The sequence below is a fragment of the Aquarana catesbeiana genome, linkage group LG04 (genome assembly GCF_042186555.1).
Source record: "Aquarana catesbeiana isolate 2022-GZ linkage group LG04, ASM4218655v1, whole genome shotgun sequence".
Lineage (NCBI taxonomy): Eukaryota > Metazoa > Chordata > Amphibia > Anura > Ranidae > Aquarana > Aquarana catesbeiana.
In genome coordinates, this window is record NC_133327.1 from 537,594,706 (window position 1) to 537,611,137 (window position 16,432).

Consider the following 16,432-nt stretch of genomic DNA (forward strand, 5'->3'; position numbering starts at 1 on the left):
GAGGAGTGACAGGGCACGTAGGCGGGGTAACAGAGCGGAGATGGGAGGAGTGACAGGGGAAGTGGTGTCATCCAGTAGGAAGGGGCAGCACAGCCAGCTGTATGGTGGCGATAGTGTCGGGTGGCACCTAATGAAGTGGAATCTGCTGGAGGCAGGTCATGAATCATTTATGATCGGGTAGATTATTACAGAGGAAGCTGTGGAATGCGGCTGAATTGGATATGGAAGATGCTATACTGAGATCTTCATGTACATAGCAATTGTTGTCTTTGATGTCCTTTAAGTTTGAGACCTATAAAAGGCTGACCATATACTGCACGATCTGATTTTACAAGGGTCTCCATACATGTTAAAATCCAATTCTACAATCTTTGTACAGTCAGTCACAGATTTACCAAACCTGTGTAATATAAGGACATACCTAAACTGTTCAAGCTATTTGTATCAATTCAAGCATTTCCTTGCATTATAGAAGTGATGGTGGATCCAAAAAAGATTGTACAATCAGATTTTATAGTGTATGGTCAGCTGAACCACTTTCCAACCGGGCCAATTCTGACCCTTCTCACATACATCTACAATTGCTAGAAAATTACTTCAATCCCCCAAACATCATATATATATGTGTGTGTGTGTGTGTGTGTGTATGTATTTTAGAGCTGCATGATTCTGACCAAAATGAGAATGACAATTTTTTTGCTTAGAATAAAAAGATCACGATTCTCGCAATGTAAAATCTTTCACATTATGCAAAAAAAAATTGGCTTAACTTTACTGGTTAGTTTTTGTTTTTTTTTTAATTCATTAAAGTAACTTTTTCCAAAAAAATTGCATTTGAAAGACTGCTGCGCAAATACAGAGTGACATAAAATATTGCAACAACCACCATTTTATTCTGTAGGGTCTCTACTAAAAAAATATATATAATGTTTGGGGGTTCTAAGTCATTTTCTAGCAAAAAAAAAAAATATTTTAATCAAAGTGCCGCATTGATCTATGCCAGGAAGTGGGAGCAAATACCTGTATTAGACAGATATCTTGCTCCCTCCTCCCCCCTGAAAGGTGCCAAATGTGACACCGGAGGGGGGGAGGAATCCAAAAAGTGAAAGTTCCATTTTTGGGTGGAACTCCCCTTTAAGTGGTTAAACTTTCCTCATTTACACACAAAGTCTATTCCTTTGACAAATTGTTACAATGTTTAGACTTAGTTCCACTGCTAAAGAATGTTGTGATTCTTGGCAGACTGCTGGTTATTTTCTTCCTTTCTTTTGACGGCTGTGACTTCAGAAGAGCAGAGAGAATTCTTTGCATAGCAAGAATCGTGAAACACTTTAAGAGCCCTTGCACACTGGGGCGGGGGGCGGCGTCGGCGGTAAAACGCCGCTATTATTAGCGGCGTTTTACCGTCGGTATGCGGCCGCTAGCGGGGCGGTTTTACCCCCCGCTAGCGGCCGAGAAAGGGTTAAATACCACCGCAAAGCGCCTCTGCAGAGGCACTTTGCCGGCGGTATAGCCGCGCCGTCCCATTGATTTCGCTCCTTCACCGCTCCGAAGATGCTGCTGGCAGGACTTTTTTTACCGTCCTGCCAGCGCATCGCTCCAGTGTGCAAGCCCTCGGGGCTTTCACACTGGAATACAAGCAGCGGCACTTTCGGGGCGGTTTGCAGGCGCTATTATTAGCGCAATAGCGCCTGCAAACCGCCCCAGTGTGCAAGGGCTCAAAAGGGCCATTTTTTTTTTCATTTTTTTAAATGACAATTTTTTTTTAAATTGCATTTAAGTGTAAATATGAGATCTGAGGACTTTTTGACCCCAGATCTCATATTTAAGAGGACCTGTCATGCTTTTTTTCTATTACACGAGATGTTTACATTCCTTGTAATAGGAATAAAAGGGACGCAATTTTTTTTTTTTTTTTAAACAGTGTAAAAATAAAAAAGAAAGGGTAAAATAAATAAGAATTAAAAAAAATATATTTTTAAATGCGCCCCATCCCGACGAGCTCGCATGCAGAAGCGAACGCATATGTGAGTAGCGCCCACATATGAAAACGGTGTTCAAACCACACATGTGAGGTATCGCCGCGATCGGTTGAGCGAGAGCAATAATTCTAGCCCTAGACTTCCTCTGTAACTTAAAACATGCAACCTCTAGAATTTTTTAAACGTCGCCTATGGAGATTTTTAAGGGTAAAAGTTTGTTGCCATTCCACGAGCAGGCGCAATTTTGAAGCGTGACATGTTGGGTATCAATTTACTCGGTGTAACATTATCTTTCCCAATATAAAAAAATTAGGCTAACTTTACTGTTGTCTTATTTTTTAATTCAAAAAAGTGCAAATACGGTGTGACAGAAAGTAATGCAACGACCTCCATTTTATTCTCTAGGGTGTTCGAAAAAAATGTATAATGTTTGGGGGTCTTAAGTAATTTTCTAGCAAAAAAAACTGTTTTTAACTTGTAAACAACAAATCTCAGAAAGAGGCTCGGTCTTTAAGTGGATAATTGCACACAAGCACAAAATAATACCCAATATCTTGATAAATTGTAAAAGATGTTACGCCGAGTGAATAGATACCTAACCTGTCACACTTTAAAATTGCCTTTGTCCATAGAATTGTGCCAAACTACAGTACCTAAAATTCTTCATAGGCGACGCTTACCAGTTATAGGTTTAGAGTTACAGAGGAGGTCTGGCACTAGAATTATTTTTCTTGCTCTGACGTTCACGACGATACCTCACATGTGTGGTGCGATCACCGTTGACATGCGGGACTTATGCATACGTATGCATTCACGTTTGTGCATAGGGATGGGGGCACTTTACTTTTTTCATTATTTATTGTATCTAAAACTTTTTTTTTTTTTTTTTTTTTTACACGGTCTCCACATTTGTTTTGTATTACCTTTATTGCTATTACAAGGGATGAACAACATCTCTTGTGACAGCATGGGTCGTGACAGGTCCTCTTTATGGAGAAATCTGGGGTCTACTAGACCCCAAATCTCTCCTTTTGGAGTCCAGTGCATCCGATCAGACACTAATCGGCTGCTTTCCTGGCCGTTAACGAGGAAAGCAGGTAAACAAGGAGCCGAAACCGGAATTGACTAAATCCTTATCACTCCCAGGTTCCAGGGTCACAGAGAGGGAGGCAAAATGTCAGTTCCTCTCTCTCTCTTTTGTGCAACCATCACGGTCGGCTGCAGCGCTCCCAGACTCCGCAATCGGATGGGAGAACCAATCGAATCACTTCTGCTGAACAGAGAATTGGCAGCAAAAAATGTTCATATTGGGATGATCCTTGTAGCTGCAGGCATCATCCCAGTATAACCACTGCAAGCCGAGAACGTCATATATGGTCCTACGGTCGCAAGTGGTTAATGGTAACAATTTCATATACGATTGCGTTGTTGATTTTTTATTTCGATTTTTTTTTTTTTTTTTTTTTTTTAGTTTTTTTTTAGTTTTTACTGTCCAATCATAAAAAAAAAAAAAAAAAAAGAGATAAATCAATGCACCTTACATATGAAGCCCAACTCCAGGAAACTCAAGAAGGGTCCCTTGCATTGGGGCTGCCTGCACAACAAGGGTTAAGTCTAGGGACATAGAAAAGAAGATTCCCTGACCTATCCTGTGTGCCCCTGGATGCACGGCATGCCTGCACCATACATTCATTGACAGATTGCAGTGCCATTTATTTTGAATAAGTAGGGGTTATGAAGAAAAGGTGGGGGGCGGTGAAGGAAGGGCTGTTTATGCATGCACGTGGGGTCAAGTAGGCGACGCACCATAGTGCATTCAAACAAAAATGTGGTGATACGTCTGATAACTGGCACATCAGAAGTAGAAGGTGGATGATCGCACACTGGTTCCAATAACATCCATAAAGTTTATTGCAAAAATCCAAATACCACAGCACACAAAGAGAGCAAATGTTGACGTGTTTCATGGAGGACCTTAGCTATGGAGAAAGACTACAAGCATTGAACTTATTCTCTTTGGAGATGAGATGCTTAAGAGGGGATATGATATCAATGTACAAATACCATACTGGTAACCCTAACATAGGGAAAAACTATTTTGTGAAAGGGAATTTAAAAAGACACGCGTCCATTCACTAAGGTTGGAAGCAAAACAATTTAACCATAAACTACGTAGAGGGTTCCTTACTGTCAGAGCTCTAATGATGTGGAATTATCTTCCACAAGCAGTGGTATCAGCGCAACATACAGGGGTATACGATGTACTATTGACGTAAACACACACACACATCATAGGTTGAACTGGATGGACTGGTGTCTTTTTTCAACCTCACCAACTATGTAACTTTAACTGGCAAATGTCTTAACATTTTTATCATTATTTTTTCACACAAATAGAGCTTTCTTTTGGTGGTATTTGATCCCCAATGGGGTTTTTTTTATTATATAAACCAGAAAAGACCTAAAAGTTTGAAAAAAAAAAAAAACTATTTTTTATTTTCTGCTATAAAACATATTCAATAAAAAAAAAAATTCTTCATAAATTTTGGCCAAAATTTATTTTGCTACATGTCTTTGATAAAAAAAAAATCCCAATAAGTATATATTATTGGTTTGTGTGAAAGTTATAGCATCTACAAATGATGGTGTGTATATATATACTGGAATTTTTCTTTTTTTATACTACTAATGGCGATCAGCGACTTATAATAAGACTGCAATAGCACGGCGGCCAATCTGACACTAACAGAGACTGAGTGAGAACTAACTAACTACCACTGACATCACCTGTCACACCAATACAGTGATCAGTGATAATACTATACCCTGTCACTGTACTAATGACACTGCACTGGCTGGGAAGGGGTTAACGTCTCGGGTATTTAAGGGGTTAAATGTGTGCTTGACAATGTGTAATATTTGATGATTTTTACTAAAGATCTCTTTGATTCTTATCCCTGCTTTTGCTTTGCTTTAAGAAAGTTTGTTCAAATTCCTAATAGTGGTGGCAAATCGATGTTCGTTTTTGACCACGATGGCATGAAAATTCGAAGTGACAGGGTGGAAGTTCTTTAACGAACAAAATTAATGCAGTTTTTGTTCAGAACAGTCATTTGTCAACTGTTGTGTGATGCTTGAAAAAGTACATGAGCTTTTTTGGGGCAAAATCGTGCATTTTTGCCTTAAAGCAATTAAAAAAATTTTTTTTTTTATTAACATAAAAAACAGGTTTATATTTACCGGCTGTCTGCAATTGAAATGCACAGAGCAGCCACAAACCTCCTCTTCTCAGGTCCCCACTGTCACTCTAGGCTCCTCCTCTTTTAAGTGCTCCCCCATAGGAAGCTGCTTCCTATGGGGGAGCACCTGAGGGCTCGCTTGTGAGGCGGGCTGTGTGCATCTTTTGACATAGGGGCTCGGCCCCTGCTCCCCCCCCTCCCCCCACAGGACTTGACTGTCAGCAGAGGGAGCCGATAGCTTCCGCTGCTACCTATTTCCTGTTAATGCAGCGAGAGAGAAGAGAAAAGAAAACCTTAGCAGGCGAGTACAGCACTGGATCGAGTGAGGACTCAGGTAGGTATAAGGAGAGCGAGGGGGCGATACACATACTGGAACCTTTTTATATATATTTTTTTTTTTTTTTATTTAATTTAAGGAATGCATTGAGGTAAAGGATGTTCCTGCCTTTATAACCACTTTAAGAGACTTTAATAGGAGCGTCTAAAAAATAGTCGTGTTATCTCCCATTTAACAGTTTTTTCTCACACTGTAAGGACAGGTAGGTAGTTGGCTACTGTCCTACATGGCCCTAAGGCTACATTCACATCGGCGATAAGGGCTGATGCGGATAGTAGTGGCAGGAATCAAAGATTTCTGTTGCAGCTCTCAGTGGCTAGGTGTGGCTTCTGGCAGGATGGATTTGATTGAAATCAAGTCGACTTAAATCATGATTTGGTAAAAAGGCTTGATACCGTAAATCATGATTTGTAAAGAGCAACTGTCATCTCTGTCCCGCAGCGGCTCCTTGTGTTAACTCACCGACAGTCCTATTCAATTTAATGGGACGGCTGGTGATGCAGCAGTGACACAACAAGGTGAGGGACGTGGCAGCAGCAGGTGAGTGGATGCCCTCTAACAGGCGCTGCATGATGGATCTGAAATGACAGGTGCTCAATTCTTAGCCTTCAGTGAGCAGAGAGCCAGTGACTGTCAACTGTCAGTCACCGGCTCTGCCCCTCCAGCGTTCACTGGAGCGCAGGGCTGGGGGGGGGGCAGGTGCAGCTGGCTCAGGCTCTCAACAGAGAGGTGAGAGGCTGAGCTAGCTGCCAGTCAGGCAACTGGGTGGATATCGACTGTAAATTTGGGATCAGTCGAGAGCCTAGACCACATGAGTGACGTCAGCCAACAACAGACTTTAGCCCAGAACGCACTGCACTCTGATCCTTAGAAGTAGGGCCAAGAAGACTTTGGCCATACTTCTCCTTTAACCACCTCAATACCAGTATGTTTCATTATTTATTTATTTATTTATTTATTTATTTTTTATAGCATTTCATTTTAATAAAAAATAAAGATATAAAAGCAAGACAGTATTTATTATGGTAAAATTGTAAAAATGTGTTTCTTCTTACATCCCCAGGATCCAAATGAAATTTACTGGTTTGCTGTGATTACGATACAATATAGAAGAGCTAACTGCTAAGGCTATAAAGTAAGTATTGTGTTTATTTAAGATCTGTTATTTTATGAAACCCTTTAAAAGACCTTTTATCATTTAAAAGACATACTAAGTTTGGAGTTTGTCCAGTTGGTTCACAATGGAAGACTGCACACTTTTCAATGTAATGACTTTGTGGCACTATTGACTACAATTAATGCATGAACTGGTTTTGTGATTGTTTTTGTTGCTGCTGATTACTCCGCATAGTAATTTGATGATTTTACCTGTTGTTTATTAGCACTTTGCAATTTTTTTTCCTATATTTTGTGAAGGTTTGTCATAACTTTGAGTACTGTCGCATAGTTTTGATTAACCATTACAATGGTGAGCGCAAGCATTTTTTCATTATTAAAAAGTCTTACCTTTAGAACCACTTATTAGGTTTTAAAATTTTATTTTTATATTTCAGAATGCCAAGCTGTATGGTGAAAACATGTACTTTTTCATGGCGAGAAAAGGATCAAGATGTAACCCTGCATGTGTTTCCAAGAAACCCAGATATGATTGCCAAATGGTTAAGAAAAATTCATTATGAGGAGCACACAATAGAGGAGCTAACAAACAAAATTTTAGGATCTAAAACAGGTGGCTACCGAATATGTTCACGCCACTTCACTGAAAGTGACTATGAACAAAGAGGCCCAAGCAGATACCTTAAAAAGGATGCATTCCCCACTCCATATTCGCTTAAGGAGCCACAGAGACCTGCTTCCCCATCTCTGGACCACAGTTACGTTAAACGTATGCGTCTTGAAGTAGAGCCACCTGGGGAAACCTCTTTATCCATTTCTGTTGCTGCTCAAGAGATTACTGGTGATCTATCCATTGCAAAAAACATTTTTCCGAAAGCGGGCTCACATTCTATTTCTGAACTTCTTTTTTTTGACATGGGTGAGACTGATCATGCAGAATGTGAGATTGAAACCACTGGAGAAAGAAGTCTGACAGTCTCAAATACATCTCCGCCACCAATGCCTCCAATAAAGCGTAAATACAGTTCCAGGAGCACAAGAACAGTGGGGACCTTTATGGATTTTATCAACACAAAAAAAAATAAAGCTACCCAGTTTGAAAAAAGATTTGGAACATCCAACAAAAAGACTCAAGTATGCTGCAGAAAAGATTACAATTCTGTAGGTATTCAGTGCAATCTTGTAGAACTCCCTGGTTTACAGTGTTTGCCTGTTAAACAAGAGTTAGCAGCAAGGCAACACACAGAGATGAAATTACAACATGATGTATGGCAGCACTCATTTCCGAAAGGCAGGGCTTTGGACTCCCAGAGTGCTGCATCGTATGAACACTTTGCAGTGGGTATTGCTCCTCATTTGCCCGAGTTGTCACCTTTCCATACATTTCCAGCTCAAGAGATGGATAATACTGGACAACTTTTGATGGACTGTGAGCCTGAAGACAATCTTGAACCTCTGCTACTCAATGAGAGCTACAGGCCTACTCTTAAGGAAGAGGACCATTCTATACAGACTTTTTCGGAGGATGAAGACTTGTTTGTGGATCCAAAGAATCCTGACAACTCTTTTGTCTTGCTACATGATGTCCCTGGCAAAACTGACTATGCTGCAGAAGCAAAATTTTTAGTATTTCATTCCTGTCTGGACGAGCTGCTCTGGAACTCACAATGTAAGGCAGTGAGTGGCTGCTCTGGGACAATCATCAAACTGCACAAATATATGGTTGGTTCAGCCCTCGTGGTAAATGGTTTCTGTTCGAATAATCACAAGTATAGACTGTGGGTAAGTCAACCCTTCATTGGAAGAATGCCTGTTGGAAATTTGCTGCTGTCTGCTGCAATTGTGTGCAGTGGATCAAACTATCAAACAATGACCACTTTTTTTGACAATCTCTCTATGCCTAGCATTTCTAAAACCACTCATTGTCAATACCAACAAAATATTATATTTCCAATTATAAATTTCCACTGGCAGGAAGAAAGACAGTCTGTCATAAAGTCTCTAGGAAACAAGGCTATTGCCCTGGCAGGACACAGTCAGTGTGACCCTTCTGGATATAATGCAAAATATTGCACTTATACTTTGATGGATGTTGAAAGCAAGAAGATTGTGGACTTTCAAGTGGAGCAGTTTCAGACAGGAGTTTCATCAGTAACCCTAGAAAACAAAGCTTTCCAAATAACTTTAGAACGCCTGCTAGCTGATGATGTGAACATAAAGGTGATAACCACGGACAGACACATTGGAATTAGGAAAACATTGCAAAAGATTTACCAACCAATAAAGCATGAATTTGATGTTTGGCATTTTGGCAAGTCAGTAAGTTCCAAATTAATTGCTGCCAGCAAATCAAGAAACATGCGTCAACTGGCTCATTGGGTTCCACTGGCAAAAAAACATCTCTGGTGGTGTTTTATGACCTGCCATCACAACCCAGAACTACTGAAGGAAAAATGGCTGTCGTTTATATACCACTCAGCTAATGTTCACCAGTGGCCAGACAATAGTATGTACCACTCCTGTCAGCATCCACCAATATCAGCCGAGGAGGGAAAAAAGTATGAGTGGCTTTCATTGGGTTCTGCAGCTCATCAAAAACTAAAAGAAATTGTGCAGAACCCCCAACTTCTTCGTGATCTCCAACATCTGTCCCATTGTTCCCATACTGATAGCCTTGATGTATACAATAGGATGTCCCTCAAGTATCGTTCAAAAGGGCACCATTTTCATCTAGATGCCATGGTTGCTCTAACTCAACTGGCTGCTCTAGATCATAACAAGAACACTAAATGCTTGCAAGCCTTGGTATCAAAGCTTACTCATATTGAAAATGTTGGAACATCAAGGTACAGATATTCATATAACAGAGTGAAGAATGACTGGTTGGTATCCAATGTGTACAGTCAAACCACTCAGAAATTCATAAAAGATATATTATCAGATAGCCTCTCTTTTGCAGCAGGAAAAAAACACTTTCACTGGCAAGAAAGACCATCCAGGGTTCCACAAAATATTGCTCCAGGGAACTGATTCTGTGTATAGTATGTATATAGTTTTTTTTACTTTAGCTTTCTTTTGATTATAATTTATTGTTGGCAGATACACTCTGTTTAATATTATTTTGTAACTGTTGTCCAATATGTTTACATATTGGTGTTTATCTCCCTATAAACATTTTTTTTAACCTATTCATTTTGTGTTTTTCTTCTTATTTCTTATTAGAAATAAATAGTTCTGATTGGTGATTTTGATCATCACTTTTTTTATACATTTTTAAAATGGCAATTAAAGTGGTATTAAAGGCTTGGATAAAAAAAAAAAAAATAATAACAAACATGTCATACTTACCTGTTCTGTGAAGTGGTTTTGCACAGAGCAGCCCCAATCCTTCTCTCCTTGGTCCCCCCCCTGGTGCTTCTGGCCCCTCCATCCTGCCAAGTGCCCCCACAGTAAGCAGCTTGCTGTGTGGGACCCAAGCAGGCGCACTCTCAAGCCGCTGCTCTGCATGTCCATTCAAGCACAGAGCCACGGCTTGGCCTCACTCCCTATATCTCCTCATTGGCTCACTGGCTGTGATTTGCATTAAGCACATTATATAAGATTGTTTTTTTGGACTGCCACATATAAGAACAAGCACCTTCTATTGATTTGTTTAAAAGGTTTATTGGTATATACACTGAACAGCCATAACTTTATGACTACCCACCTAATATAGAGTAGCTCCCCCCTTTGATAATAACAATTAAAACAGTCCCTTTTGCCACCAAAACAGCCCTGACCTGTTGAGGCATAGACTCCACTAAGCAGCTGCAGGTATGCTGTGGTATCTTGCACCTGTAGCAGATCCTTTAAGCCATTTAAAGTTGCAAGGTGAGGTCTCCATGGATCAAACTTGGTTTTTCCCACATTGAGATTGAGATCTCGAGAATTTGGAGCCCAAGTCAATACCTCAAACTTGTTGTTTTGTTCTTCAAACCAAGTGTGGCTGGACGCATTATACTGGTGAAAGAGGCCACTGCTATCAGGGAACACTTTTCCAGGAAGGGGTGCACAGTACTTGTTCAGCAACAATGTTTAGGTAGGTGGTACCTGTCAAGTAGCATCCACGTGAATGACAGGACATTTCCATACTCATAAATGTAATGATTTTTCAATGGTGCCATTAACACTGCACTTCCTGTTCACTGCATTTAGATAACATAGAAATTTGTGTATCAAGGATCCAATTAGACTCTCAAAACATGGCTAAAGGCATGTAAATTGGACTACTGTAAATACGCCTAAACCTGCTTTAAAATAGGAATATCTAAATGTAGGAAAAGGTGATCTAGAAGTTATAAGGGTAAAAAACACAATCCAAACCTTTTTTGATTATGGATCTGAATGCAGGTGTATTGTTTTTAATGGGGATGTGCACATAGGTGTGTAAACACATGCTGTTCTCATATACATAACCAAAAATAAAAGAAAAATCTACATCTGTGGGCATTTGGTGCACATATGTGTGTAAACACATGCCTAAGCATATACATTATTATAAAAAGTGCATTGTGGGATTAAAAACATTGAGAACATAGAACTAGAAGTTTACCCATTGACAGTGACTTTAACTATAGACTAATGCCTATGAGGGGTCCTCTTGGCTTTGGCCTGAAATGCCCACCTCTGCGCCTTTGCTTCTGCACAGGGAATTGAACACTGTTCCCCCAGAATCCTTATGACATGAGTTAGAATTGTGATCCTCTTTTGAAACACGTTTCACCTTCTTCGGAGTACAAACTGAATGTCATCCTCCTGTTTCTTCAGTAACTTTATTAACTCGTGGAGAGAACAAATGTCAGATAACATGATTTTGAGGAGCTGTGTAAGAGGATGATGAGGTAGTAGGCCTCTTACTAAGTGGTCCTCATAGAGTCCACTGCAGAAGGCAGTATAGCAGTGTGATGCACTAAACGTGACAAATAGCTGTATTTGATTTAAAAAAGTGGAAATATCCCCCCCTTATTTCTTTTTTTCAGATCCTCAAGAGTTCTTTGCCATGAGGTGCCATGTTAAACTTCCAGTGACCAGTATGAGAGAGTGAGAATGATAACACCAAATTTAACACACCTGCTCCCCATTCACACCTGAGACCTTATAACACCGAGTCACATAACACCGGGGAGGGAAAATGGCTAATTGGGACCAGTTTTGACATTTTCACTTAGGGGTGTAATCACTTTTGTTGCCAGCGGCGGTTTAGACATTAATGGCTGTGTGTTGAGTTATTTTGAGGGGACAGCAAATTTACACTGTTATAAAAGCTGTGCAATCACTACTTTACATTGTAGCAAAGTGTCATTTCTTCAGTGTTGTCACATGAAAAGATATCAAAAAAAATATTTACAAAAATGTGAGCGGTGTACTCACTTCTGTGAGATACTGTACCTTAGTCGGCAATCATCTTTTTCGTGATCATATAGCATGACTCAAAGTGCTCACAGTACCTTTATGTAGTCCATACACTTACTCCTTCATGAGTTTCTGGATACAGGTGGATTAATACCACATACTTTCAGTGACACAGTGTCACCTTCCTATCACGACCACTCCCTTAGTCATTGGAGATTGTGCTCTTTCCAGACTTTGAAACTTTCTTCTTGTGGCACTGGGACATTACCAGAAAACACTTTTAACTTCCTGTAACGTCCTGCCTGTAAACACTGTTGTAACATTTCAATCAGTTTAGTTAAAAAAACACGTGCACAGTCACTAAGGTGTTCACTAACATTATTCATCCTGTGAGAATAGCTTGTTGATATGGGTTCTTTTTTACATGAACCAGTAGAAAAGTACACGGTAAGAATATCATTGAACCTTGGAACAGGTTACGCCCTTTAGGAGCAAGTTGAGGATATTGCTCTGGATTACATTGTTCCTCCATACTTCTGTTAATCCTACTTTGATGTTAGCAGTGCCCCAAATGTAGCCCTTTTTTGGAGCCTGGTACCAGAAGGAACTGCGGTGTGGCACTGGATCTCAGAGTAGGCCTATTTACTCTGTGCTATGATAAAGGTATGGGGGATGTCAGGGCCACTCCAAAAAATGCCCCATGACAAAGGGAAAATTAAAGGACTAGCTCTCTACCCAGGAAATGGACAATTGAATAAAAAAATATATATTTTATTGTAGAAAACAACTTGATAAACATTAATACAAGCAATATATAAAAGAATGGTTGCATACAATATCAAGATGAAACAGACTTAAACATTGGGAACCCCACAATATAGTGGAGCCTCTGGAGATGTAGGTCCAAAATGTGATCCTCTACATGTTTTGCAAATTGATTTGCTTCTTCAGGAGGAACTGACCTTATACATCTATGAAAAAATACAGTCTTACAATTAAATTGATCACAACATTTTGAAGGGAAGGGGGAAGTTATACTATTAAAAATAGGTACATTAATACTTGGAGTAAATTTGTTACAGGCGAGGCTGGCTTACCGATGGAAACCCCCCCAAAAAAAACATATATTGCTTGTATTAATGTGTATCAGGTTTATATTCAATTGTCCATTCCCTGGGTTACGGAGATAGTCCTTTAATTTTTCCTTTGTCATGGGGCATTTTTTGGAGTGGCTCCTGACATCCCCCATACCTTTATCATTGCAAGCACAAGGATGATGGTACCCACCCCTATTTCTATCTATTTATTCAGATTGAGGCACTCTCCTTCATTACTCTGTGCTATAGAGTAGACCCTCCCTAGTATTTTCTAATCTGACATGCAGTGGACCTCTAACTACCAGAAGTGGCCTAACCTATGCTGGTTATTGAGCCCTAAACTAAAACAAGCTACAATATCCCAGACCAAAAAGGATGGGATTAACTAGCATAACAGGACCTAAACCTAATAAACAGGTTTACTAATGTACTGCAAAGTGAATACTACACACATACAGTAGTAGCACAGACCTTTGGCACTGTGTATATGAGATAATAACAATAAAAAAGAGCCTCGTCTGTCTCTAAAATTCAAAAGTACACTCAAGAAGCTATAAGCAGCTACCAGTAAACTATTGGAACATTAGAATACTAACATAATAGTCTCAGCCTCTGATCTGGGTGATTTTCTGGGTGAAAATACTGCAGCAGTAGCAGCTCCTGTGTTTATAAGGCTCCGTGGCTCAGTTCTTTGTTTCTCTCTTCACTTTCTCCTTCTGGGTTTCAAAGCCCTTCCCCAAGAGAGAGTTAGAACATACTGTAATTATACATAACACTGTAGTAGTAGTACACAACAGTAGATATTAGTAGCTAACAGTAGAGGGCAGCCGCTCCCTACAGAAAGCAGCAAAGGGATGATTGCTACAAGCGATAGGAATAAGATTTAATGCAACATTTTCTAACTGATCCCAATCTCACCCTATGCAGTTTGGGATCTTTCCCTATCCTCTCCCTACAGCAGCTTCCAAAATATCAATATTATGGCTGCTCTGAGCCCCCTTTGAGTGAATGGGCTAGCTTATTGTAAAGCCCCTATTGGTGCTTCTAAGATTTCTGGCAATGGTTTAAAGGCTATGCGGTGAAAAAAAAATTGCACATAAATTCACAGGGACTGAGAATCTTGAACCCCTGGGATTTAACATGAACTCAAGTTGCATCCAAACCTCATACCTTGTGACAATTCTGACTCTTTCCATAGATACAATGGAAAAATTAGTGTAGACACGAAGAGACAGTAAGTGTTATGTGCAGGATCATAAGACTAAAGGCATTTAAACTTTACCACTTGCACCTTGTGTTTTTCACCTGCATAAGATTTGCATTGATCATGTAGATTCATGGTGCCATTTGTTGGCCAGTAAAGACAGCCTATAGTACTGTAGAGTATATCTTTATATTCCTGATTAATGCATGAACTTTGTAGTCTAAGAACTGACACTTCCTGTGATGAAAGTACATATCTCACAATCCCTGGGTCTTTCAGTCTAGTGAAAACAAATAATTATACACAAGCACACAGAACAATGAAGGGAGGAGATGGGTTTTCATCATATTAGAACGCCCACATTTGTGGTGCAACACAGAGGACATGGTGAGGCATTGATTAGAGGCTGTGGAGTTGATTTACTAACAGTGGAGAGTGCAAAGTCTGGTGCAGCTCTGCATAGAAACCAGTCAGGTTCCATTTTTTTTGCCAAAGCTTAATTGAACAAGCTGTAGTTAGAAGCTGATTAGCTACCATGCACAGCTGCATTAGATTTTGAACTCTCCAGTTTTAGTAAATCAATCCTTGTGCGATCCGGAACAAGAAGTTGCCTGTCCCTTAAGCAAATAGGGACAAGCTAGGAATGAATACATGGACATATGGGGACTCGATCAGCCATAACACTACAAACTGCAGCCACACCATATGAGCCCATCATTACTAGGTGATGAGGCAGGGACCTAAAATGGCTGAATTTAACAATATGGCTGATACTAACAAAATCCACAAAAACAAAAACCCCCTTCCTGACCAGGCCATTTCTTGCGATACAGCACTGCGTTGCTTTAACTGACAATTAGGCGGTCGTGCGACGTTGCACCCAAACAAAATTGATGTCCTTTTTTTCCCACAAATAGAGCTTTCTTTTGGTGGTATTTGATCACCTCTGCGGTTTTTATTTTTTGCGCTATAAATAAAAGAAGAGCGACAATTTTGAAAAAAACACTATTTTTTACTTTTTGCTATAATAAATATCCCAAATATAAAAAAAACAAAAAAAAAAAAACGAAACAAATGTTTCATTAGTTTAGGCCAATAGAGTTGCTATGAAAGGTATGTGAAACCTTTTGGAATGACATGGATTTCTGCACAAATTGGTCATAAAATGTGATCTGATCTTCATCTAAGTCACAACAATAGACAATCACAGTCTGCTTAAACTAATAACACACAAAGAATTAAATGTTACCATGTTTTTATTGAACACACCATGTAAACATTCACAGTGCGTGTGGAAAAAGTATGTGAATCCCTAGACTAATGAGATCTCCAAGAGCTAATTGGAGTGAGGTGTCAGCCAACTGGAGTCCAGTCAATGAGATGAGATTGGAGGTGTTGGTTACAGCTGCCCTGCCCTATAAAAAACACACACCAGTTCTGGGTTTGCTTTTCACAAGAAGCATTGCCTGATGTGAATGATGCCTCACACAAAAGAGCTCTCAGAAGACCTACGATTAAGAATTGTTGACTTGCATAAAGCTGGAAAGGGTTATAAAAGTATCTCCAAAAGTCTTGCTGTTCATCAGTCCACGGTAAGACAAATTGTCTATAAATGGAGAAAGTTCAGCACTGCTGCTACTCTCCCTAGGAGTGGGCATCCTGTAAAGATGACTGCAAGAGCACAGCGCAGACTGAGGTGAAGAAGAATCCTAGAGTGTCAGCTAAAGACTTACAAAAGTCTCTGGCATATGCTAACATCCCTGTTAGTGAATCTACGATACGTAAAACACTAAACAAGAATGGATTTCATGGGAGGATACCACAGAGGAAGCCACTGCTGTCCAAAAAAACATTGCTGCACGTTTACAGTTTGCACAAGAGCACCTGGATGTTCCACAGCAGTACTGGCAAAATATTCTGTGAACAGATGAAACCAAAGTTGAGTTGTTTGGAAGAAAAACACAACACTATGTGTGGAGAAAAAGAGGCACAGCACACCAACTTCAAAACCTCATCCCATCTGTCAAGTATGGTGGTGGGGGCATTATGGTTTGGGGCTGCTTTGC

The 16,432-nt window shown here is 39.9% G+C and overlaps 1 protein-coding gene across 2 annotated transcripts; it reads left to right on the top strand.

The window, feature by feature from the left end:
* Positions 1-23: 23 nt before the first annotated feature.
* Positions 24-9,862, top strand: LOC141140542 (uncharacterized). 2 transcript variants are annotated; one of them, XM_073627854.1, is made up of 3 exons: positions 24-155; positions 6,622-6,693; positions 7,112-9,862. In XM_073627854.1, exon 3 carries the CDS (start codon positions 7,113-7,115, stop codon positions 9,702-9,704), a length of 2,592 nt encoding a protein of 863 aa, XP_073483955.1. In that variant the 5' UTR covers positions 24-155; positions 6,622-6,693; position 7,112; the 3' UTR covers positions 9,705-9,862. The 2 variants fall into 2 exon arrangements, with proteins under 2 accessions (XP_073483955.1, XP_073483957.1); XM_073627856.1 differs by having other exon boundaries at positions 24-151.
* The last annotated feature ends 6,570 nt before the right edge of the window (positions 9,863-16,432 follow it).